General features: G+C 39.2%; 1 protein-coding gene across 1 annotated transcript in view; it reads left to right on the plus strand.

Moving 5' to 3' along the window:
* TRPA1 (transient receptor potential cation channel subfamily A member 1) overlaps positions 1-27,698 on the plus strand; it is a 60,446-nt gene that overhangs the window by 12,635 nt on the left and 20,113 nt on the right. The window contains exons 7-16 of the mRNA XM_074943052.1: positions 814-950; positions 3,168-3,216; positions 12,912-13,011; positions 14,130-14,230; positions 15,996-16,165; positions 16,253-16,417; positions 17,117-17,231; positions 18,677-18,843; positions 23,494-23,587; positions 23,980-24,039. Coding sequence (XP_074799153.1) covers positions 814-950; positions 3,168-3,216; positions 12,912-13,011; positions 14,130-14,230; positions 15,996-16,165; positions 16,253-16,417; positions 17,117-17,231; positions 18,677-18,843; positions 23,494-23,587; positions 23,980-24,039 — 1,158 coding nt within the window. The remainder of the gene's footprint in view (positions 1-813; positions 951-3,167; positions 3,217-12,911; positions 13,012-14,129; positions 14,231-15,995; positions 16,166-16,252; positions 16,418-17,116; positions 17,232-18,676; positions 18,844-23,493; positions 23,588-23,979; positions 24,040-27,698) is intronic.

Here is a 27,698-nt window from a genome sequence, read left to right on the forward strand (position 1 = left end):
GTGAATATGGATTACTCATGTGAGTAAGGATTTGCATGACTTGGCTCTTAATGACAAAAAGATAGGTCTTTCCTTTATGTATTTGTTGTTTGGATATGTAGAATCTAAATGAGATCATCTGGTGGTGAAACTGTTAATACAACACTTGTGCTTTTTCTTTTTGGTGAGTGGATGGTGCAGGGAGTATTTAAGCATGGATATGGCATCATGAAAAAGACTATTTCAATTCAACGAGACTTTCTGATCATTAAAAGTTATACATGTGTAGCCAAAAGGAAAAACACAGGACCGCTCAGACATCTATAAAGGGTGGATATGATTCACCCAGTCAAACAGATCACATTAATAAGGGCTAACAAGCAAACAATTACTTTTTATAAAATGAAGAAATTGGAAAATGTACCTCAGGAAATAAATTAAATATAATAATTAACATGACAAAAAATGAGTACCTACAGATGATTTCCTCTGCTTTAGCGTCCAACCTTCAAAGCTACTCAGTGTGGCCATTATTATTCTAGCTACAAAGGACAGCTTGGACTTTTTCACAGTCCATCTATGTCATTGAGTTCAAGGGGCTGCTGTTCAATGACTAAGAGTATCTGGTAGACCTTAAAAATGATCTAATTAACACTGCATTATTCCTAGACTTCTGTGGCCTAATATGTAAGAGTCCAAGTGTACGAAGTGAAGTGTGGTCTCCTGCATGGCAATTCATATCACTGAAGTCAGGCTACGATTCATCTTTTAAGCAGATAGAATTGATTGAAAAATAATTTTATTTTAAATTGTGCCGTATAATCCTGTTTGCAGAATGAAAAATGCACAGCTCTTCATTTTGCTGCCACCCAAGGAGCAACTGAGATTGTTAAATTAATGATGTCATCCTATTCTGGTGATGAATCTATTATTGATGCAGTAGATGGGAATAAGGAAACACTGCTTCACAGGTAAGAGAATCCTCTAACATTATATTCATAATCACTGTTTCAATTCCAACAATATCCAACAATATAACTTCAACTAATGAGAGAAAACAGGGGATGTGCATCCACATCTGGAGGGGTTTCTCACTGATATGGGGATTCAGTAGGTAGGTGGTCTCACAAGGACACATTGTAATTGGTTGATTGATCAAGCTGCTGGATGCCTGGTGTCCTGTGCCTAGGGTCAAGACCAGAGAGAGATCGAGATTCTGGCATCTCACATGGTACATTCAGCAATGTACACTGCCTCTTTGAACTGGAAAACTACTCTAGTGTAGGGTGAGTGGGCAGACAAGCTGAAAGAAATTGCAGTACTGGAAAAGGGATACTCATGGGAAGATAGAAGATGACATTTTGGAACTATCAAAAGCCTCTTGAGGCACCGGGCCCAAAAAAATGCTAAACTTGGTTTACCAGGATTCAGTGGACCTTCCCAAACAAATGAATGAACAAGGAATGTCAAAAACGCACTGGAGTCTATTTCACTGTTCTGTAACAAAGCCATTTAGTGCCTGATTTTCAGAAAAATCACGGTGCAACTGCACATCCATGCACAGTTTCTATGCCTGCTTATGCAAATCACGCATTTGTAAATGGCCATTTTTACATGTAACGGCATCTCAGCCTGGAGTAAATTAAAGCAGCAGCAGTAGCAAGATCAGGATTTTGCTGTTGAAGAAAGGCAGGAAAATAGGAAAGCAGGCATTCTGCTCAACAGCAGATGATTTTTGTCACCACCCAATTAATTTTGGCTGAGGAATGTGCCACCAGGCATCACAAGAAGAATTCATTGTTAACAGGATTCCTCAGAAGACTCCATAACGTAGGTAGTAGCTCTAATCTGTTAAGGGCAGCAAGCGTGTGTGGGATTGAGACCCAGTTAGAGTCCTGGGTTAAGGCTTCAGTTTGAATATTTTACAAAACCTATGTCCTGTCATCTTGGAGTTTCTTTTGTCCATATGCTAAATATTTGATCTTCCTGGCAGGAGATATCTCCTGTATATAGAGTAGCAGCCGTGTTAGTCTGTATCCGCAAAAAGAACAGGAGTACTTGTGGCACCTTAAAGACTAACAAATTTATTAGAGCATAAGCTTTCGTGGGCTACAGCCCACTTTATCGGATGCACAGAATGGAACATATAGTAAGAAGATATACACACACACATACAGAGAAGGTGGAAGTTACCATACAAACTGTAAGAGGCTAATTAATTAAGATGAGCTATTATCAGCAGGAGAAAAAAACTTTTGTAGTAATAATCAAGATGGCTCATTTAGACATCAGGAATCATAACATTCAAAAACTGGTAGGAAAACACTTCAACCTTTCTGGCCACTCAGTAAAAGACTTAAGGGTGGCAATTTTGCAACAGAAAAGCTTCAAAAACAGACTCCAATGAGAAACCTCTGAGTTTGAATTAATATGCAAACTAGATACCATTAACTTGGGTTTGAATAGAGACTGGGAGTGGCTGGGTCATTACATATATTGAATCTATTTCCCCATGTTAAGTATCCTCACACCTTCTTGTCAACTGTCTAAATGGGCCATCTTGATTATCACTACAAAAGTTTGCCCTGAGGTATGTTTTAATTCGTTCCCTAGTTTTGGTATGGAATTGATTACCATGGTCAGAATATTCCCTGAGCAGGGTCAATGCAATTGCAGGGCCTGATCTGGCATTCTGTACACATCCAAAGCTTCCAGTAGGGTCAGTGGGAGTTCCGGGTGCCATATCCCATTGAAATCATTTGGAGTTTCAGGTGTACACAGAATAAGTTGAGCTCCTGGTGCATAATACTTTGTATCAACATTTTGTGGTATTATAAAAGGTACTAATTTCTGGCTGTATTGCAGTCAATAGGAGTTTTACCATTGACTTTACCGGGGGGGAGGGGCGGGGGACCAGGATTTCACTCAATGAGTTTTTAGCATATCTGTATAATTGAACATGGTTAAAAATCCAAGGCCCACAATACAGGGAGTCCACAAGGTCCACAATAATTTATTCTATGAGCTTATTATGGAGGAAACATTTTTGGTCTCTCTCTTTCTCTCTGTTTATATAAAGAAAATCATTTGAAAGCACTGAAAGAAGGCAGCAGATGGAGAAAAGCATTGGGCTTTACTTTTAAAGTTCATTGATCTTTCTAAAATAACTATATGTTTTTTCCCCACAGGACTGCATTATTTGATCACTATGAACTGGCAGAGTATTTAATTTCAATGGTAAATATTTAATCAAGGAATATATTAACAAAGATTGTTGCTAGCTACTAATGCAGGTTGTATAGAAACATCTATTAAAGACTTTTACTTAAAAAATAATTTCCTGTTTAGCAAGTACAGGAAATTACAAAGAGGAATGTTTCTTCAGGAACAGGTTTTTTTGTTTAAATATATTTCATAATACACAGCTGCAAATTACAGTACTGCTGTAGTTATGATTCCACTGTAACGTTCTGTAGGGGTTCATAATGATGCTGCAAAACTGAATCTATATTTGTATTTGAGTTATTCAGACAGAGTTTTAACATGCAGAAGTGTTTATAGAATATACCAGAATGATTCAGTTGGCCTCACTTTTAAAGTAATTAACAAGGAAAGGAAATAAAATTTAAATATACATTTAATTTAATTCATTTGCTTTTTTCAGAAGTGAAATCTCACACTCACCGTGTGTGTGACAGGCATCACACAGATGTTTCTAGGCGGAGAAAAGGATTCATGTGTGGTCCAGCAATATCTTGTGTGTACGTACACACACACACACACACACACACACACACACACACACACACACACACACACACACACACACACACACACACACACACACACACACCCCAAAAAATGTATTGGGTTTGTTCATGGAATAATTGGGAAAGAAAAAGGGGAAACATAGTTGAGGCTGCTGCTGGCTAGAATGTGGGTGCAAATTAACACCGATGTAGGTTATAAGATTTTTATATTCACTGTATGCTGTACTATATTACTATATCCTCTGTGTTAGTACAGTGCTGAGCAAATTGTCAGGAGTCAGTAGAGCTATGCCAATTTATACTAGCTGAAGATTTTGCCCTTAATGTTGTGTCAATAGACAATAAATGTTAGAAATGTTTTAGTCCATACAAGTAGTTGTCCTTGTCTTAAGAACTTGAGTAAAAGTGAGCTACGGAACCAGTTTGGTTTTTTTTTTTTAAATATCAGCAAATGCTGACACTTGGCATTAGACTATTTAAACTTATCCTTGAGTAGTAACAGGCACATACATATTTTCACCTGTGAAGGGTAGGCACTAGTTTGTGAATGTGGAAGTCCATGTCTACAAACAATTAGAGCCTAAAGGATGAAAATCCAGTATTTAACACTGTATTTGTTAAGAATGAACTTGCATTCCTTTCTGATGTTCTCTAGAATGTTTTTGTTGCATTCCTGAGATCTGTCTGAGCTATGCTCAACATAGGATCCATGCTGGAAAGTCAAGGTGACTATCATGTTCCTGTACCCAATATGGACTGGTCTCAAAACTTGCTGATACACACCAGATGTGTTCATCATTAGATCTGTTAATGTTCTGCCATGTCTGGCTGAGGTTCATTGAAATAAGATATTTTACACAAAGTGCCACCTCTGTCTGAACAGTATAATACAGTTTAGCTTTAGCATTCCATTACATCTCCCCCTTTAAGTTCTACATTCTTACCATTTATAGTATTTACACCAGGGGTTCTCAGACTGGGGCTTGGGACCCCTCAGGGGGTCACGAGGTTATTACATAGGGGATCGCGAGCTGACAGTCTCCAGACCAAAATCATATTTCAGTTGGAATGACTTAAATTCTGCTGCAATGAATTGCGGTCCATTGTACATCACTAATTGTTCTGGAATACCAAAGTAAGCAAAAGTGCTCTTCAGTTTCTCGATAATACTGCAACAGGTTAGGTCTTTCAAGTACGTTATTTCTATATACCTGAAAAAATAGTCCACAGTGACTAGGTAATGATATCCTCTGAATTTGCATAAATCTGCCATAGCCTCTTCCAAGGTCTTTCTGGTACAGGGTGTTTGTATACTGTGGTTCAGCATTATCTCTTAAATTGATTTGTGCTCAATCTCTGCCCCAAAGTCCGATATCATCAGCTTCCTCCACATTTCTCACTAGGCCCATCATGGGTGCTGAGAAGGTTGTTGGTCTTAGATCCCCTAATCACATACACTCTGAATGCAAAGCTTTTGCGTTTGTAAGTTGTTTCTTGATGAATTGACCTGTGCATTTCAGAGTATCTCCAGAGCTAGTCAGAGCTGTGTCAGGTGTCTTCAGCTCTGGGAGGGGTTGAAGGTGATTGTAAGTGCTGACTGAGGTGACTGAGACATCAGCTTCTGAGTCAATTTTAAAGTCAATAGTCATGCCATGAATATTCAGTTTCACTGTCCAGGCAGGTTCTATGTCATTGTAAGTGATAGGTCCCCAAAACAAGGGCTCTTGATTGTTTGTAATCTGAGTTAACTCCCAGCTGTAAAATGTCCATATTTCATGCTTATTACAACCTGTGCCTCTAACTGGACATTCATCATCTCTTGGGATTTGACTTTTTCCACACCTTGTGCATGTAGGCTGGAATGTGTCCCTCTCTTCTTGCATCGGGGTTTTATGATAGTGATTTTTAAGACTCAAGTGTCTGCAGTTGCTAAGCTAGTTTCAGGTTTTTAAGTTTGTCAAGTTTCTCTAGGTTTTCCTGTTTCACCACTATTTTGCTATTTGAATAGCTATGGCTAGAATTAAATCTATCTTCAGTTGTAGTGCTGTGAAAGGTTTTTAACTGTTAACCCAATAACCAATGTGTCTCTGATATATTTATATTTTGCATTCCCCAAATCAGTTTTCAGCCAATATATGTAGAGCTCTTATAAAACATTCAACATTTTTCCTTGGTTCGGAGTTCTCTGGTAAAAACATGCTCTTTCATAAACAACGTTTCTCTGAGGTATGAAGTATTCATCAAACATAGCCAAAACCTTTTCATAGTCATATTTGTGACTGTCTTCAGTAATTTTAAAGGATTGAAAGATACGATCTGCTTGCTTCCCCATAGCATAAATTAAAGATGATACCTGTATATCTTCAGTTTCTTTGTGCAGCTTGGTAGCAATGCAAAATTTTTCACAATATTGTTCCAGTCTGTCCATTCTGAAGGTTTATCCAAACTGAAGTTCTCTGGAGCATTGAAGACTGGCATGTTGATGAGATCCTGCAACCTTTGTTGCTGTGTTCCTTCTGTCTGCAACCTTTATAGCTGTTTTCCTTCTGTTTCTGTTCTTATCTTACTCCTGACACCATGTAATGTTTCTGTATCTGGTATGGTCAGGGCTCAGAGCTTGCTTATACACACCAGATATGTTCATCATAAGATCCTTCAGTGGTCTTCCAGGTATGGCTGAGGGTCATTTACATAAGGTATTTATACACTCATCGCTGGTTAGTGGATGAACAGTATAATACAGTTTAACATTCTATTACAGTGACTATGTGCTGTCTTTGCGCTTCTTGCTCCCTGATGCAGTTTGGAGCTTAATTAAGACCACCTCAGGATGCCTGTAATTTGCAGTGTCTTCTGATAACCCCCAAAGTACTAGCTAAGATCAACAAAACACTGCACATTTCAGCTGTTACCTCTGTTTCCTCTCTCCTTGCATGCTTCTGTGGCATCTTCTACACTGGATATGAGCAGGGTTAAATGGGAAAGGGTGGTATTGAGCTGATTGTGTCAGTCAGAGATTTCACTGCTCTGTGGGACTCATGAGCTCCCAGTTTAGTGCAGCTTTCCTGCCACAACATGGCTAAGGATCCTGCCCATTGTCTCCATAGTAAAAAGAGAGAAATATTGACTTTGGGTTTGATTATCACTTGTATCCTTTAATAATCCACATCTCATTTAAAGCATGTAAGCTTGTATAAACGTTTATCTTATTGTAAGTGCTTTTTCTACTTGGAAATAAAAATGGCAGCTGTCAAAACATTCTTAACAGGTATAAAGTTATATGTCGTGTTTTAGACAATGAGAGCCTGATCATCCCCACAAAAGCAGAATTCTCCTGTAGCATTATACACCCACTTTGTACTCGTGCCCAATGTGAATGACTGCACAAGATGCAAAGCAGTGGAGAATCAAGCCCTGCAGCTAAAAATTGAACTAATGGTTTGTTTTGTCGTCCTCATGTAGGCCCTGATTCAGCATAACACTTAAGCAGATGCTTTAACTTGAGTGGGACTTAAGCATATGTATATGTTATTTCTTGAACAGAAATTGATATGCTTTAGGGTTTTGCTAAATCAGGGCCTTAAGAAGCAAAACAAATTAAGCTTGAAAAAGAACATCTAGGTCATTATTTTAATGTTTTGAACTTTATGTATGTAATTTTAAAAAGGTATTTGGAAATTGTGGTCAATTGTGTATCCAATACTTGTGCAATTATATTCACAACTATGGTATTTGCATATGCACATAGACAGTTCTTTGTCTCTACTGTATTGGAAAGCATCTGATTTGTGCACACAAATGATGTAATTGCATACACATATTAGGCATTCAGTTGTGTGTGAGTAATTTAAAAAAATCAGAACAGCAAAGTCAAAATGTTCACAAATGTGCTTTAGAATTGGTTGTATCATTTTCCATTAGGACTTCGGGCTATCATGATTTAGAATTCTGTTTGTATACTGGACAAGTTAGCTTTGAGATCTCTTTACATGCTCAAGACCTCCTGAGTTAAGGATGTCTCTCTTAAGGACTGCCTCAGTTAAGGCATCTTGAGTTAAGAACATTTTAATTAAAGTTTCTCTCCCTGAAGTGATTTTATATCACTAAGGGGCTTCTTTGTTAGTCCTTTATTCTTTTTTTCATCTTCTTTCCTTTCATATTTTCATTGTCTCCCTTTTCAATTAAAAAAACTATATTAAATGCAGGAATAACATTAAAGTAATGTTAAGGAGAACTAAATTACACAAAAGTCAGAAAATTCAAGGTTTGTAGAGCACTGATAACTTGAGCATGTTATAAATACACATTATCTTCTATTCCTGATGTCCTTGTTAAATATATATTTTAATATACTGCTCTTAATCTTGTTAAATACATTAAAACATATAGGATGTACAATATTGTTGAATTCATGTTCCTGAGAGGTCAACAATAGTAATGTCTGGAGTAAAGGTAACCACTCAGAATGTTTATGTAAATGGCTACATGTGACTCGCTGCAGCTGTCTCATCTGAAACTATATTTAATCTCTGATTGACAATCGGATAGGAAAATCTCTGTTTGATTGGCTTATCAGAAATGAACACTTTTTTTTCAGTTGCCCTCTTAAGTTATTGAATGAATGGTAACTGAAAGGCAGGGGGAGGGAATTATTTGTTATCCTTAAGAAATTCATGGCCTTGCTGGATAACTTCCTGCTGCTTCTAGTCGTTATGTATATAACAATCAACTTACCACTTTTCTATGAACAACAAGATTTATTATTCCTCAAGTTAAATATTGATTGTGGCTTTGGTTAATAATTCTCTCGTGATTTAGGGCCTGATCCAAAGATAGTTGAAATTAATGGAAAGACTCCCATTCACTTCAATTGACTTTGGATCAGACTTGCACTAGATGTTAGATTAGTTCGTCTCTCAACTCTAGAAACGTCCACATCACAAAATCCACCATCGAAGCTGCCACGTATTGGCCCTTTAATTGCACTCCCTGGCAGTCTGAGCAGAGAAGACAATGATTTAATGGGCATAGAGATCAAACTACATTAATTTCTGGATGTGATTCCTCCAGGACAGGTGTAAAATGCAGTGGTATGGTGGTTTGGAAGAGGCTTGCACTGTTGCTGCCTATTATGTGGATAGGTAGGGAATCTTATTAATCAGGTCTGTAATTTTGGTACATTTCCAGACCACTAAGTCTATTATTTTCAAACTTGGGTCCATTAAAATAGGCACCTAACTCCAGGGCTGACCCTAGACCAAATGGCGCCCCAGGTGAAGAGTCTCTTTGGTGCCCCCCCATTTATTAAACTTTTGAATACCTTATTTTTATGGCATTTCTAGCCCATTTCATAACTTTGATGCACAATTTGCATGTATGATTTATCCATGTCATATAAGTTGATAAATTTGCACACTAGGATCTGTAAATCTGTATGCCACATGTACACAAATCAAAAAGATTTTCTCTAAGCTTATAGAAACTTTTTAATTTTAAGAATAACTGAAATGTACTAACATCAAGATATTGAACTGTGTACCAACATTGGGTGGACCAGTATTCAATAGGATTACAGTAGGTGACAGTCTTAGAATGTTAATCCTAGTCCTTGAGTTCAAAAGGTCACTTTTCTCGCCTTTGCCCTCATGGACTGAAGCGCAGCATCAGAGAGATCCAAATACTAGCCAATGCCACTTTCAAATGATAAAATAGCAAGTGATGTCAGTCTCACATCAGCCATCATCAATCGAAGATATGTTTTAATGAGCCCAAACATCAAAAAACTGCGCTCACCGCTCGCAACTATGACCAGCAGCATGAGCAGAATCCACACATTAGAAAAAGTGTCCTTCTGCTCTGCTTCAGAAATGAATTGGAGAACTTGGAGTGGAGAGTGTGTCTCATGTCGTAAAATGTGACAAATATTGTCCAATTCACCATAGAGGGTTTTATCATTGACTTCCGAATATTCCCCACATGTCAGTGTCTGGTGAAGGTCTGTACAGTTGTTCAAGAGTGGTTTCCTGTCCACTGGTAGCTTACTAAGGTCATACAAAAAAACCCAGGTCTTTTCATGGTGTTTCATTTATCCACACTTTTCTTTGATGGACACCCAAACAATGTCAATGACTGAGCAAAAAAACACTCTTGAATTTTTCTTCCGAGCTTCCCATCACCTCATCTCTGCCCTCAGAACCAATCTGTCTCTTCTTCGGATGAATACAAGTTTCCGTGAAGACAGGCTCAACTCCTAAGTTTTCTGCCATTTCTTTGGCAGCAGTGATGGCATCCTCAAATTCATTGTCTCTGTAGGCCACAATGAAATCAAGGCAGCTTCTTATCAAAGTAGTAGCGGTCACGATGTCCATCAACTGAGTTTGTAACGCCTTGCTTACAACGTTTACTTGGAACAGGATATCTTGCTAAACCACAATTCAGACCAGAAATTTGAAGTTAGTGATCTGGTTTGTCAGGCTTTGAGCCTCGTATTGCATTCCAGCCTTGGCTTTACTTGACTGTGCCAGTGCCATCAGCGCATCAGTCATTTGGTACTTCACTGGCCTCACGCTGTCAACGTGGCTCTCCCAGCAAGTGTCACTTAGTGGCTTTGTGGTCTGATTTGTAACATTGTCCCTGAGGATCTTCCACCTGATAGTTGATGCTGAAAATAGGACGTGTATTATTTTCAGTACTCCGAAGAGAGATAGTGAATCTAAAGAAGATGATGCTACATCTGACACAACCAGGTTGAGGAAATGGTAGCCACAAGTCATGAAGAAAACTCTTGGATTCAGTGCAAAGATCCTTGCCTCAGCACCACTGTTTCTTCCCTTCATGTTCATGCTGTTGTCCTAGCCTTGGCCATGGCAGTCCTAAAGCTTTATTTTATTCTCATTCAAAACTTTCATAAATAGTTCTGTTAGGCCTTTTCCAGTAGAGTCGTCCACAGACTGGAAAACAGATAAAGTGTTCCTTTACTTGGATACAGCCATCCTTGTCATCAACAAATCTTACTGTAAATGACATTTTTTCACTGTGACTAATATCAGGAGTGCAGTCTATTATTATGGCGTAGTACTTCGCTTTGCTGAGTCGCATAAATATGTTGTCAAACACCTTCCTTGCCATAAGGTCAATCGATTCATTTTGAATTGTTTTACTACAGGAATGGGTCATAGCTTCTTTACGAACTACTCGATGTAGGTATTCATGCATGACAGTGTCATATTTCCCAAGGAGCTCTACCAAACCGAGGAAATTACCGTTATGTTTAGTGAACAATTTATCCAGCGAGCCCGGGAGAGACAAATTATTCTTTGCAAGGAAGAGGGCAGTTGAGATCAGACACTTGAACACATTCCTCCAGTAATGGGTTTCTACATTATTAATGCATTGGTTTTCTGCATCTACGCATTTATTCAGCTTGAGCCTGGACTCAACCTCCATCCATTTGGAGTAGGCTGTAAAATGGCTGGGTGACTTTTCATGTTGCTTCAGAGCATCAGCTAAGTTATGTCAGTAATTTTAGCTGGAAAGTGCAAGCAATGATTTAACATTCTTGTCAAATATTTTGCAACAAAACTGGAGCACTTTCTCAGTTGATTTTGAATAAGCTAGCCATTGTCAATTCAGTTTCTCACCATTCTCGAGCACTCTTTCTCAGGGTGACTTTGAGAAATGTCACTTCCGCTCATTTACTAGAAGCGTCATATCCTCAGTTTTGCCTGGCCCTTTCAAAATTTTACGATCAATATCAGCAGAGTTTAGGATCGCCGGCCATAAAGCAGGATCTGATGTATCGATTTGTGGTGTGCAATTTTTCTCATTACTGTTTCTGTCGTCATGTGAGGTTGATTCTTCTTTATATTTTCTCTTCTTTTCATGTAAACCAGATTTTTCTTTGTTATTACTCTCCTTTTCATGTGAGCCAAATTCTTCTTTATCATCACTCTCCTTTAGCTTATCAGGAAAACTGGACGATTCTCCATAAATTTCCTCACATTTCCATTACTTATCTTCATGTAAATCTGCTAATTCCTTAGTAACATGACTTCCATCATTTATACTTCACTCTTCAATTTCTTCTGCACTGGGACGATTGCTACTGCCTAAAGCCCAGTCTATATTGTTCTGCTTCAGATATTTTCCCATCAAATTTGCCCCTTGCTGCAAACTGGATTGCAATTGAGCTTTTCGCTTCCTATACTGAGCTCCTGAAGGCTTCTTCAGGGGCATCTTTTATTTGTGGGGGGGAAAAGAGACAGTGTTTATATGTGGGGGGAAAAGAGACAGTATTAGGGAGAGCAAAAGTCTATGTTCCACAGTCTTAGAAAGTCATCAAACATTACGTGTTAAGCATGTCAAAAGAGGTAACAGTATTTCTTTTATATTATTGCGTAGAGAGGGGTTTGGTAGATATCTATCATCATTAAATATGTCCTTTATTAGTTGCTACTTACACTCTTCAAATCTTAAAACACAAGTACACTTTCACAATTACACAATAAAGCAAGGTTCACATTATTGCAGCTGGACATTCACTTCACTTCACGCTTATATCTCACTAACTGACTGATTGGCGACGCCCTGCCCCTTATGTACCGCGAGGGCATGGCTGACAACATTCTAGGAGGTTCAAGGAAAATATAGTTCTCAGAAAGTCTGGAAGGTTCCACAAGATTCTACAAAGGTCCAGAACTTTCTAGGATGTTAATGAAAAATGAATCCAGATACAGAATACCTGAAACATTTTACTTCAAACATTCTATTTTCCCTTTTGTCACTAACAACAAAAACAGCACTCCAAGCTTGGCACCCCCCAAGCCCAGCAACCTAGGTGATCACCTGCCCCTAAATCCGGCCTTGCCCAACTCCACATAAAGGACCTGATATTCCCCAGCTCAGCACCTCTTAAAATCAAGATGCTGTTATTTAGATGACTAAATATGGATTTAGATACCTAACCTTAGGCACTCGAGTTTGAAAACTTTGATCTAAATTCATTTAAATTAAGAAGGAATTTGTTTATTGAACTTACATAATTTAAAGCATGTGAAAGTGTCTAACCATAACTCTAACTGAGTAATTCTGCTCAGTTTACAATTTATTGCTAAATAGAATTTGTTCATGAATCCATGATAAACCTGGGTTTTTTCATTGCAGGGAGCAAATATTGATAGTGTTGACATTGAGGGTCGGTCACCACTTCTGCTGGCTACTTCCTGTGCATCATGGAAAATTGTGAATTTACTACTCTCAAAAGGTACAAAGGAACAAAAAAGTATTACATGGGGGGGGGGGTGGTTCTGAGAAGGGTCCATACAAGTTAAGATTCTCTCCCAAGGGACTCCTCTTCAAGCCTCCTACCTAGATGGCAGGCACAAGTGAACACATGAACTGCTCCATGCTAGCACCTTCTAGAGAGCTAAATCCTCAGAAAGGAAAAGGAGGAGGCAGGGCCATGTCCCTGCCCCTCCACATCAACCTACAGAGCGTGTGGGCTGTGGAAGGAAAGCACATGCTGCACCCTCCTAAGGGTTGGTGTGCACTCCCCCTGCACTCTCCACAAGCTCAAGGCAGCTCTGCACTATTGAGTACACAGAGAGGGAACAGAATTATTGAACATGAAGATACCACTTTGACATGGTCAAGTTTCTGACCATTAATGGATTTTAAGTATTAAACCTAAACTGCAGTAAGTGGTCACAGTGTAGTGTCACCTGAAACTTTACTAACTACTGCAGCGTTAATGAAGGTTCATCTTTAATTGTCAGTTGCCACATTTTTAAGAATAAGCTACTGTAAATATTCTTATGAGTATTTCTCTCATTAGTATTTATAACATTAATTTTTATTAACAATAATTCTTTTTTTTAAATAGAAAGCTTATAGTAAAACTATTATGGACTTTAGAAAGACACTCTCTTGCTTCCAATAAGCAAGACACTCCATTTCCGTGTTGCCCAGCTATTATTATGTTATAATAGATTATTCATATAACAGCACGGAAGTAAACTGATATTAAAACATAGAATTCCAGTTGAAACAATATGACTATGGCAGCAGTACACTATGAACCTGATATATTTAGAGGTGTTGATCATGCAGCCTCCATTCACACCAGCAGTTGTGGAGGCTCAAAGTTTCCGAATATTAGACCCCTATAAATCTGAGTGCTACAGTGGAACAAATGAAATTCATACATTACTGGAAACTGAAAGCTTAGAGTCGGTAGAAGTCTTGGTGTGATATTTGTTGTTGTATTGGCTGAAATAATTGTATTTTTAATTTCATTTTAGCGTGTCTATTTTAATTAAACACAGCTAGTTATCAGAGGCCAGCAGTTTTGAATTGCTAATATTTATCTCCATATTTATTTAGGAGCAAATATCTCTCTAAAAGATCAGCTTGGTCGGAATTTCTTGCACTTGACAGTACTGCAACCTGGAGGATTACAACATCTGGATGAGAAATTTCTGCAGGTACAGTGAGGATCTATTTGTATCTTTCTCTGGTGAATTCAATATCTTTGTCCAACTGTTTAAGGATTCTCTTTTCTTCCAGAACATTTATGGAAATTCATTTTATTTGTAAACTCACCTCACTGTCTCCACAGGTTAATTTAAATAGATACAAATATAAAAATAAACATGACCAAGCCAATAATACGGATCTCTCTGGCAGGCAAAGGAATAAAGTTATTTGCTGCCGGGGATTGAATGGCTCAGGAGATTAGCAATATATTATAGAACCTTTTCTCCTACTTTGCCCATTAATAGGCACTCAAATCCTGGGATATGCTGCAGCAAATTCTTAAGGAAGTCTCCATTGCCTGGATTTCAGTAAATCCCCAGCCATATTTTAAAACAGGAGTATCAAACATAATTCTGCATTTGGCCTGTTTGATGTATTTATATAGGCAACATGAAATATTCAGATTCTCTGGAATCTAAGCTTTCATTTAAAGAAAATGTAATAAGTTTCTAGCCCTCATAGCTGCAGAGATAACTTTTCAGATGTTAGCCGAGAATAACTGCTGCAGTTATATCTGCCTGAATGTGCAGACAGCTTGAAACAATGAGTCAGAGGTGTGAACTCCCCATATTAATTTGATTGGAGAATCAACTTTAAAGAACAATGATGATACTTGCATGTCACATTGTCAACTTTTAAAATTATTTAATCACTGATTATTTCAGTGGATGGAATGGGGTTAGGAGCTGGGAGTGAAGTACACTGGACTGGGAATTGGAAGTTGCCGCAGGAAGGGAAATGCAGAGAAAAGAGGAAACTCTCAAAATTAGAGGAGGGAAAGAGAAAGGACGGGGAAGGAAGAGAAACACAAAGCAGAAATAGTGATGCCTCAAGGGAAGCATATTCCCTCACTGAGTAGTGAATGTGACAATGAGGCATTGAATAAATAACTAAATGTTTCATTACTACCTAAAGGCTCTATTCTCCTATTGCTCTCTGTGCAAATCTACTGACATCAGTGGGCATTCCACTGTATACTGTGGGGAATATATACTCCTAAATTTATACCCCAGCCCATGGAACACAGTTAAACAGAATTTATTCCATTCCTCTGAATAAGTTTGACACGTCTTCTGTAAAGGTCCTCACTTCCATTTGAATTCCCCAGAGGAGGGTGTTGGCAAATGCTGTCTCCCACCTCCTGAGATTGAATCTCCGCTGTAGTGCAGCTGCTCCCACTTGCACAGGAGTTCAGTTTCTGCCTCTCTGTACTACTGTGGGCTAATTTAGCCTCAGGTAATTTATGACCAAATTTTTTCACCTGCTGATGGCTTTGCAGGTGTCCACACTGCAAAATTACCAACATCCTCACTGGCCTCCTTCTTAATGGCCCCACAGAGAGACCAAATATTCAGGAGGCATGTAGGCTGACATGCCTTCATTTTCCTCCCTGATGTGGTTGAGGTGCATGGTGTGGCAGTGTAAAAGAATCTTGTACTTCCTGTATGTACCTGTTCTGTGGATAAATAGAGAGCTTGAGGGCCCAATACTGCAAGTTGCTGAGTTCTTCTTGTGAAGTGTAAATTCACTGAAAACCATCAATCAGCATACATATTTTTAAAAGGCTCTCTTGTTTTTGTTGTTTTAATTTTACCTTTCTTAAAGTTCCATAAAGATTTTTTTTTAAATGTAGCTTCAGAAAATTACTGCTAACTAACTAGGACCCACAGTAACATTGGTAATATGTATACAACCATTTCCTTTTGCCAACAGATGAAACATATTAAAGATCTTGTAGTGGAAGAAGATAACGAGGGGTGCACTCCACTACATTATGCATGCAGACAAGGAGTGCCCTTCTCTGTAAATAGCTTGCTCGACTTGAATGTTTCTGTCTATTCTAAAAGTAGAGACAAGAAGTCTCCATTGCATTTTGCAGCCAGGTAAGTGATGCAGTCTACACAATGTATCAATGCCATTTTATCCATCCAGATTTTCTCAGTATTAACGTGTACGTTAATCTTTTAAAGCTGTGGGCGCATCAACACCTGTCAGCGACTTCTCAGAGACATGAATGACACAAGGCTTTTGAATGAAGGTGATAAGAAGGGAATGACTCCCCTTCACTTGGCAGCCCAAAATGGTCATGAAAAGGTTGTCCAATTTCTACTGAAGAAGGGTGCCCTCTTCCTGTGGTAAGCGTATGGGTTTTCTTTCTTTAAAATAATTAGAGTTACTGAGCTACTTTATTACTTATATTTTGTACTCACCTTTAAAGTTGTTCTGGATTGTCCACACAAGTTTGCATTAAAGCTAAGGTATGAATTATCACATGTACACTAACATGTATATTACACTTTTGTTTAAGTCATTAAGTATATTCTACAATAAACCTGATTCAGGGGGCTTTTCATATAATGCGTTATTAGTCCGGGACAATTCACTAACACATAGGATGTCACAATATTAACATGAAATAATTTTAATAGAAATAAAATTGTGTGCTTTTAATGTTTGTCAGTTGCCTTAAATGTACAATTCAACAGTACTACAGTGTTGTATGCAGCATCAGCTGTTAAGTGTTAGTACCAGGGTCTTGTAAGTTTTTCACTCATTTCAGAGGCGAATCCCGTGAAACAGGCAAGATCCCACAAGATCACATATCTGCCTTTGAGACCCAATTACTTCTACACAGTTGAGATTACCATTACATACCTGAATGTAGTGCTAGTAGGAGACTATTGTACTTTACTCAGCAAAAAGACATTGACATTGATGGAGAACAACAGTGGGGAAACTATTGTGAGGGAGGGGAGAATCAGGCCCATGAGCTCAAGGTTGTAGGTTATACTTGTAAAAATATGTGAATAACATCATATCTACTGTTTCAAAAGTGATTATAAAGGCTGGACAGCCCTGCACCATGCTGCCTTCGGAGGATACACTCGCACAATGCAAATAATTTTGGATACTAATGTAAAATCTACAGACAGAGTGGATGAAGAAGGGGTACGTATATGTATAATTTTTGTTTGTTTCCACTCTGTTGTCTCATTGCAATCAAACAGATAATCCCTGTTAGCAAACTTGTTTCACTGTTGAAGATTATGAGAGACTCTGTTTATGATAATATATTTCTTTTGGCAGTTATAAAACCCTAACTGTTTTGTTCTTGTTAACATATATTGTTTAGGTTTATTTATAATTAGTGAAATGCCCATCCAAGTTCTAGGAGCTGTAAACAACAGAAAATCAACATCATTAACACAAAACGTAAAGTACAAAGCACTTTAGACTCTACTAACTATGCCACATGACCCACATAACAATATAGCAGAATATAATAACATAATAAGCTCACGATATGAAGAGCTCATAACAATGAAAGGAAACCCACCATAAATAATGACTCACCAACAAACCTCTTCAAACCTCTCAGTCTACTCCCCCAGCAAAGCCTAGTAGCTATGCTTGCAGCTTGCTCTGAAGTTTGTCAAAACCAAGATCTTTTGGCCAGGAGAGGAATCTAGTTCCAGAGCTGAAGACCTCTTGTAGAAAATGATGCATCAACAGCCCCCTTTCAGAAACCAGGGGATGTTCAGCTCAAGCAACTGTTGTTTTACCAAAATGGGGGAGAGACAATCTTTTAGGTAGTCAGGGCTCAAAGCATTTAGGACCTGTTAGATTAAAAACAGCACTTCAGATTCCACTAGAAGCTAATCAGAAGCCATTGTGTAGTCCCTTATTTGTACATTGCTCAGAGAAGACTGGATGGTTTGATATTTGGGGAGATTCACAAAAGTGCCAAAGATATCTAGAAGCACGTCTCTTCCTGCCCACTAACTTGCAATGGGACTTGTGCTTCTAAGGCCTTTTAGTGCTTTGAAAGTCACAACTATTTACCTTGGTTTTGTGCAAGTCACTGAAGGCAAAATCCTCCTTCCAGAGAGCTGCTTGCAAATAATTCCCTGCAGACATATGTGTAGTACCATACTGGTGGAAACTAATTTCAGATTCTTCTCTTCCTGACCCTAAATATAGATTCTGTGGATCTGTTGAACAGGACAGTTTTATTTTTAACATCTTGCTTTTATTAATTGCAAAACTATGAGATATTAATAATTAGTATCCCTTGTATATGCTTTGCCCTTTCCTATATGCAGTTTGTTTTCTCTGTAATGGTACAGGCATATACAATTAAGCACTTGGAACAAAAGTCTCTTTTTTTTTATATATCACCACTGAAGTGATTTGGATGGTCAGTACTTAGTCCTGCCATTAGTGCAAGGGACTGGACTAGATGACCTCTAAAGGTCTCTTCCAGTCCTATGGCTCTATGAATTGAGAGCAGAATCTTGCCCTTGAGGAGTGGAAGGGGAGGGGGAAAGGGTCGTACATTTCTTTTAAGCATAGTGATTCCTAATAATGTTTTGGTATGTTGTCTTTCTGAAAAGAACACAGCTCTTCATCTTGCTGCAAAAGAAGGGCACGCGAAAGCAGTGAGACTGCTTCTTGATGATGGTGCCAAAATAATCTTGAACAAAGCATCAGCCTCTTTTTTCCATGAAGCGATACACAAGAGGCATAAAGATGTAGTGTCTGCTGTCATTCTGAATAAAAGGTGAGCTGCCTATACAACACTTTTTAATAGTTTCAGGTGTTTAGTGTCCATTGTCTTCTCTTTCTTCGCTGGCAGTTAAAGTACTGAGCATGTAATGTACTATGGTTGATCAGATATGTATTTTCCATATTCAAAAGATTAATATTGATATAATATGTATAATGAGAATCGGGAAGAAATGGTAAATAAATAATAACCAGCTATAGGAAGGAAATCCTCTGCATGTCAGGGCAATTGTTCAAGAACCACAAGAAACATGGCAAGAAACCAAGAGAATGAGTAGTTCTTGCACTACAATATGATACTGTAATGGTACAAGGATGCAGGATTTTTATCAAAGCCTGAGCACAAGTCACATAATTCCAGGGATTTAATTTAAAATTGCTGGGTAAAACTGTTGCAAATGTTTAAGTACATGAGGAAGGCTCAAGGAAGAAAAGGCTGTTGCAGAGAAGCTAAATGAATTCTTTGCATTGATCTTCACTGCAGAGGATGTGAGGGAGAATCCCACACCTGAGCCATTCTTTTTTGGTGACAAATCTGAGGAACTATCCCAGACTGAGGTGTCATTAGAGAAGGATTTGGAACAAATTGATAAATTAAACAGTGACAAGTCACCAGCACCCAAGAGTTCTGAAGGAACTCAGAAATGAACTTGCAGAACTACTAATTGTGGTATGTAATTTATCACTTAAATCAGCCTCTGTATCAGATGACTGGTGGATAGCTAATGTAACGCTGATTTTTAGGAAAAATACTCCAGAGACAAGCCTGGCAATTACAGGCCAATAAACCTAATCTCAGTACCAGGCAAATTGGTTGAAATTATAGAAAAGAACAGAATTATCAGACTCACAGATGAAAAAGGTTTGTTGGGAAAGAGTCAACATGGCTTTTCTAAAGGGAAATCATCTCTCACCAATCTATTAGAATTCTTTGAGAGAGTCAACAAACGTGGACAAGGGTGATTCGGTGGATACAGTGTACTTGGACTTTCAGAAAGCCTTTGGCAAGGTCCCTCACCAAAGGCTCTTACACAAAAAAGACAACTAAGGGGGATATGATAGATGTCTAGAAAATCATGAATGGTGTGGAGAAAGAGAATAAAGTGTAATTTTCCCCCATCACATAACATGCAAACTAATGATCACCCAATGAAATTAATAGGCAATAGGTTTAAAACAAACATAAGGACGTACTTCTTCACAAAATTCACAGTCAACCTGTGGAACAAGTTGCCAGGGGATGTTGTGAAGGCCAAAGGTATAACTGGGTTCAAAACAGAATTAGAAAAGTTCATGGATGACAGATCCATCAGTGGCTATTGTCCAAGATGGTCAGGGACACAACCCCATGCTCTGGGTATCCCTAAACCTCTGACTGCCAGAAGCTGGGACTGGACGACAAGGGATGGATCAATAGATAAGTTCCTTGTTCTTTTCTTTCCGTCCATATGTGGCACTGGCCACTGTCAGACAACAGGATACTGGGCTAGATGGACTATTGGTTTGACCCAGTATGGCCATTCAAGAATTGCCTCATGTGGGTTCCAGGACTAGCTGCTCCAAGAAGCAGTCATTTTAGTTGGGGGCTGAAGGTGACGGCTAGTGGCTTTCTGTTATTTTCTTTGTTAGGCCTGTCCTGTAGTAGGTGACTTCTGGGAACTCTTCTGGCTCTATCAATCTGTTTCTTCACTTCCGCAGGTGGGTATTGTAGTTGTAAGAATGCTTGATAGAGATCTTGTAGGTGTTTGTCTCTGTCTGAGGGGTTGGAGCAAATGCGGTTGTATTGCAGAGCACACAAAGATGGACTACAAGCCGTCAAGAACACTATCCCCGATAATGTCATGGCTAACCTGGTGGCTGAACTTTGTGACTTTGTCCTTACCCATAACTATTTTACATTTGGGGACAATGTATACCTTCAGATCAGCGGCACTGCTATGGGTACCCGCATGGCCCCACAGTATGCCAACATTTTTATGGCTGATTTAGAACAACGCTTCCTCAGCTCTCGTCCCCTAACGCCCCTACTCTACTTGCGCTATATTGATGACATCTTCATCATCTGGACCCATGGAAAAGAAGCCCTTGAGGAATTCCACCATGATTTCAACAATTTCCATCCCACCATCAACCTCAGCCTGGTCCAGTCCACACAAGAGATCCACTTCCTGGACACTACAGTGCTAATAAACAATGGTCACATAAACACCACCCTATACCGGAAACCTACTGACCGCTATTCCTACCTACATGCCTCCAGCTTTCACCCTGACCACAGCACACGATCCATCGTCTACAGCCAAGCTCTGCGATACAACCGCATTTGCTCCAACCCCTCAGACAGAGACAAACACCTACAAGATCTCTATCAAGCATTCTTACAACTACAATACCCACCTGCGGAAGTGAAGAAACAGATTGATAGAGCCAGAAGAGTTCCAAGAAGTCACCTACTACAGGACAGGCCTAACAAAGAAAATAACAGAACGCCACTAGCCGTCACCTTCAGCCCCCAACTAAAACCCCTCCAACACATTATTAAGGATCTACAACCTATCCTGAAAGATGACCCAACACTCTCACAAATCTTGGGAGACAGGCCAGTCCTTGCCTACAGACAGCCCCCCAACCTGATGCGAATACTCACCAACAACCACATACCACACAACAGAACCGCTAACCCAGGAACCTATCCTTGCAACAAAGCCCGTTGCCAACTGTGCCCACATATCTATTCAGGGGACACCATCACAGGGCCTAATAACATCAGCCACACTATCAGAGGCTCGTTCACCTGCACATCCACCAATGTGATATATGCCATCATGTGCCAGCAATGCCCCTCTGCCATGTACATTGGTCAAACTGGACAGTCTCTACATAAAAGAATAAATGGACACAAATCAGATGTCAAGAATTATAACATTCATAAACCAGTCGGAGAACACTTCAATCTCTCTGGTCACGCAATCAGAGACATGAAGGTCGCTATCTTACAACAAAAAAACTTCAAATCCAGAGTCCAGCGAGAAACTGCTGAATTGGAATTCATTTGCAAATTGGATACTATTAATTTAGGCTTAAATAGAGACTGGGAGTGGCTAAGTCATTATGCAAGGTAGCCTATTTCCCCTTGTTTTTTCCTACCCCCCACCCCCGACATTCTGGTTAAACTTGGATTTATGCTGGAAGTGGCCCATCTTGATTGTCATGCACATTGTGGGGAGAGTGGTCAGTTTGGATGAGCTATTGCCAGCAGGAGAGTGAGTTTGTGTGTGTGGGGGGGGGTGAGAAAACCTGGATTTGTGCTGGAAATGGCCCACCTTGATTATCATGCAGGTTGTAAGGAGAGTGGTCACTTTGCATAGGCTATTACCAGCAGGAGAGTGAGTTTGTGTGTGTGGTTTTTGGAGGGGGGTGAGGGGGTGAGAGAACCTGGATTTCTGCAGGAAATGGCCCACCTTGATTATCATACACATTGTGAAGAGAGTGGTCACTTTGGATGGGCTATTACCAGCAAGAGAGTGAGTTTGTCTGTGGGGGGGCGGAGGGTGAGAAAACCTGGATTTGTGCTGGAAATGGCCCAACTTGATGATCACTTTAGATAAGCTATTACCAGCAGGAGAGTGGGGTGGGAGGAGGTATTGTTTCATGGTGTCTGTGTATATAATGTCTTCTGCAATTTCCACAGTATGCATCCGATGAAGTGAGCTGTAGCTCACGAAAGCTCATGCTCAAATAAATTGGTTAGTCTCTAAGGTGCCACAAGTACACCTTTTCTTTTGGCTTTATCCAGAGAACTCCCTCACAAAAGTCCCCTGTTAACTAGCTCCAATACTGTGTGCAGATGTGGTTGTCCCATCTCAAAAAAATATATTGGAATTGGAAAAGGTTCAGAAAAGGTTAAAAAATGATTAGGGGTTTGGAATGGCTTCCATATGGCAGCCTCTGTTTGCCAGAAGCTGGGAATGGGCAACAGGGGATAGATCACTTGATGATTACCTGCTCTGTTCATTCCCTCTGGGGCACCTGGCATTGGCCACTGTCGGAAGACAGAATCCTGGGCTAGAAGGACCTTTGGTCTCACGCAGTGTGTCTGTTCTTATCTTCTTCTGTTCATTCTTATGCTCTTATGAGAGTTTTGTTGAAGTTTAGATGGGACGTGTTCTATATGCCATCAGTTTGCTGAGCCTGATGGGCCCATTTCAGGACCGATGGAAATGTACCATGAGTGACCACCAATCATGCTAAGAGGAGCAGGATGACACCCAGTATTTTTTTATTACCTTCAGAATTTTGTGAGCCCAAGATACAGACTTCCGGTATCAGTGTAGGGCTCATAATGAGTCCAAGCTTTTAAGAAGAGCTCAGTATATCCTGTGATTTGCAAAACATCACTGCTTATCTGAAAACCGGATTAAACATTGGCCTCAACTGCTGTTTTTCACTTCATGGCATATAAATTTGTTATACATTGCAATTTGCAGAATAATTTCTGAAATAATAGCTCATCCGGTCTAAAAACGATTAGATTTCAAAATAACATAATCCATTTTTTCTTTCATTATAAAGTTGATGTTTAACTTCTTATCCTTTGCTGAGAAGCATGGAATTCATTCTCCACTATTTCAACTTATTGTTGCAGATGGGAAGAAGCTGTGACAACATTTTCTCACTCTTCTACTGCCAATAAGTGTCCTTTGTTGGAAATGGTTGAATATGTACCTGAATCGTTAAAGGTAAGATTGTTTAGACTACACATTAAGAATTTACTTCATTCTAAAAATTCTGTGAAATTTTCAAGTAAATCTGCAAGTGTGAGTATTTATAAAGACTTGGCACATGCAAGTGCAAATTGTCATACATCCAATGTAAGTTTACCTGTAAACAAGGTAAAATTTCTCGTTTGTTAACATATATGTACAAGTATAAGTTGTGCACATCTCTGTGTATGCTGTAAATGTGGATTGAATCATTATTTTTGTTAGAAGGGCTGCTGTATTGTTGAAGACCATGGAAACTTTTTTTTCTAAAGTATGGAAGTCTTCCTTTTTTTCTGAACAGTCCTAATTTTCAGCAATCATCATAATTAATTTATGCAAATTAATTGTTTTTCTTTCTACCCTGAAAGTTGGTTTTGGACAACTGTATGATTGAGTCTTCAGAGGAAAAGACAGGTCAAGACTTCTGTGTAAGTGGAAGAAAAAAAGTAATTAAAACTAGTACCTTTTAATTATTAAAACTCTTATTACAGTAAGATATGTCATAATGTACCTGCAATATATTAGTAGTGATAAATCGTTTGTTAGAAATTTGGATCGTAGTAAATTGAGTGAACTTGGCACTTTTTGAACTTTGGCAAATCATCAGTGTAGTTTATATCTGCTTAAACTTGCTTACTCTGTAAAGTTTAATCCCTTTTTAACATGTTTTAGATAGTTTATATCTGGATCATTGTGCAACTGAAATTCACCAAAGGTAAGCTGAGTAAACTGGTGGGTCTGTGCTCCCAGTGTGTGATTGGCAAGAATCCCTTTAGTTTAGAATAAATCATTTAAATCACCTCATCAATTGGTAGCATGAATTTACCTGGTCATGCAGTTCAGTGGTACCAACTGCCTCTAATTATCCAGTTATACCAGATGAAGGACAGGAGACACTGGATATGGTTTAATTAGACTGCAACTGTCTGGGAGTACCTGGCAGATAACAGTGTACAGTGCAGGTAAATCCATGATCATTTCACTATTTACCCAGGGGGCTTCCATTAGCCTTATCCCTTTTCCATCTTGGTTCCCAGCCAATCCACTGCTGGGTCCTTACCATCCCCCCGCCCTCGAATTAGGGTTAAGATGGGCTCTAAGGGAGAGGGGATAGCTCCCTGCTGTTCTAGTTATGGCAGCCCCAAACCCCCCTGTTTCCACTCGTTTAACAAACGCTTCCTTTACCAATCCATTTATCTGATCACTCTATCCCTTTCCTGTGGAGTACTTGCACAGGACATCTGTCCCATGCTTACATGAGTTGTGACATCATAGCCTAACTCCTGTTCCTGCTTGCCCTACCTATGCCCCACTGAACCTGCTGCGAGGAAGACAAAAAATCCCCCACCTTGCCTTGGTCCAGGTGAGAGAGGGTTTTCCTCACCTGACTTACTCTATATACTTTCCCCTTCCTTCTGGGTCTGGTCACCTGGAGGGATGATTCAGTGTCCCCACATTGAGCTGCTCTTCGGCTGCACCAGCATTAGTGCTTCTCTGCCTCTTAAAGAGGTATACTCCTTCCCCCAGCAAGCCAGACAACAGCCCCCCCATCTTAAGATGCAGTGCAGTCATTATCAGTCCCGTTTTCATTGCAGTCTGTAATGGTGTTCCTTTTACTACCTGCTTTTGCATAGGTCAGCTGAGACAGACTTTACAGAAACACTACCACACCATAAATAGTTCCTTCATCTATTGTAAATACAAGATGGGAGGACCCACTTTGGCTTCAAAGGAGTAGGTGTTAAAAAATCCTTTCCCAGGAGAACTCAACTGAAAATGAGTGTCCTACAAAGCTCAAGTTAAGGCTACACTGTGGTGATCTTTTGCTACCACAGATACCTTGGGTGCTTTTGATGTCTGTTTCAAACTCCTTGAGAACTCTGATCTTTCAAGTCCTCAGTGTCTTTCTTAGTACTCCAGTATCTAAGCCACAGCCAAACATGTTGACTAGCCTGGTGAATACTTGTTATCACTTGACTTCACCTCTGTCAATCTGTATACGTGTATCAACTGGTGAAAACAGTTTCCCAGTACTTCGCCCTACCAAACTGATTCAGTGTCCTCCAATTAAACCTAATGGCAAAATTTCCATTGACTTCAAGAATTGCAGGGTTAGACCTTAGATGGTTTTGGTGCTAAAATCATGAAGTGTGTATTTAACATCCCTGTTTGTTCTCTAACCTTTGAAGCTGTCATCACACAATTTCATAATATGCTTCAGTACAGTCAGCATCCTTGACTCCAGCAACTTCAGCACAAGTTGTGTTGATGTCATACTTAAAGTGTTGATGCATGTTCCTCCCCAGATGGTTCAGTAACATGAGCCAAACTGGGATAAGAAGAAAAAGAAAGAGGATTAATGAAATCAGAATTGCCATTTAAAGGCAATAGAAGAATATACTTAAAATCTACACATCTGTCTGGAGACAAGGGGAGGAGACAGCTCCACACTTCGCTTTTGGAGGAGAGCACTGCTAAAGCCATTCTACTTAATCAGGAACCCACAAAAGGCTACACTATTCATATTATGTAGTTCCTTGAACTGAAGGCCCTTTCAAACCTGATACTATAGTCATCTATTGAGTATATGGGCCAGTTGGTGAAATATTTATGGAAATGATGCTGACAACTTTATATATTGACAAGGGAAGAAATATCTTGTACCAAGAGATGTCCCTAATATCCCCTTTTCACCTTCTGCATGAGATTAGAACATAAGAATACAATAGCTGCCATACCGAGACAGACTGTGATCCATTTGCTTAGTAGTTGTCAAAGCTTCACTGGGAGTGGACAGAATAGAGTGATTGTGGAGTGATCCACCCAGTCTTCTTTCAGAGGTTTAGAGTTGCCCCAAGCATGGGGTTGCATTCCTAACCATCTTGACTAATAGCCATTGATGGACCTATCCTCCATGAACTCATCCAGTTCTTTTTTGAATATAGTATACTTTTGGCCACCACAGCATCCCATGGAAACGAGTTCCACGGTTAGTTGTGCATTGTGTGAAAAAAATACTTCTTCTTGTTTGTATTAAGCCTGAGGTTTATTAAATTCATTTGGTGACTCCTCGTTTTTATATTGGATAATGGGTGAATAACACTTCTCTATTCATTTTTTCCACACCATTCATGATTTTATAGACCTCTATCAGATCCCCCTTAGTCATCTCTCTCTTTTTTTTAAGCTGAATAGCCCTAATCTTTTTAGTCTCTCCTTGTATGGAATGTGTTCCATACCCTTGATCATTTTTTTTATAGTAGTTAAGATTGAAATGGACACATTCACAATTGGCTTAGCAGTTCAGTGGATGTATATAATTGTGTCTGTGTATATATAATTGTGTATATAATTTTGTGTGTGTGTGTGTGTACACCCATACACACACACACACACAAAATGATATATACACATACAGATAGATAACATACACATAATGTAAATATATGCTTCCAGGTAGGTTGTCTTATTTTCCTCTTTGTCCTGCAAACTGTTTTGAAGGTCAGTTGCTGTGATTTTCATGTTTAGAAATTGTTATAACTATAATTTAAACTTTAGCAATTTATAGGTCTTCAACTTTGCTAAAATACCTCTTGAAATGAATCTGGAATCAAAGGTTATAAATTTTCCAGAATATATGCTAATTTCTTAACCATGAGAACAGGCGAAATGTTCATTTTTTGAGTCAAACACAGACCTGGTTTAAGTGGTGCAGCTGTCTTCAGTGTTCATAAAGTTGCATATAGATTCCAAGGCCTGAAGGGATCATTATGATCATCTAGTATGATGTCCTGTATAACACAGGCCACAGAACTTCCTCAAAATAATTCCTAGAGCAGATCTTTTAGAAGAACATCCTGTCTTGATTTTAAAATTGTCAGTGATGGAAAATCCATCATGACCCTTGGTAAATTGTTCCCATGGTTAATTACTCTCACTGTTAAAAATTACACCATATTTCCAATCTGAATTTGTCTAGCTGCTACTTCCAGTCATTGGATCATGTTAAACCTTTCTCTGCTAGATTGATGAGTCCATTATCAAATATTTGTTCCCCATGACTTATAGACTAAGCAAGTCACCCCTT

The sequence above is a fragment of the Natator depressus genome, chromosome 2 (assembly GCF_965152275.1).
Source record: "Natator depressus isolate rNatDep1 chromosome 2, rNatDep2.hap1, whole genome shotgun sequence".
Lineage (NCBI taxonomy): Eukaryota > Metazoa > Chordata > Testudines > Cheloniidae > Natator > Natator depressus.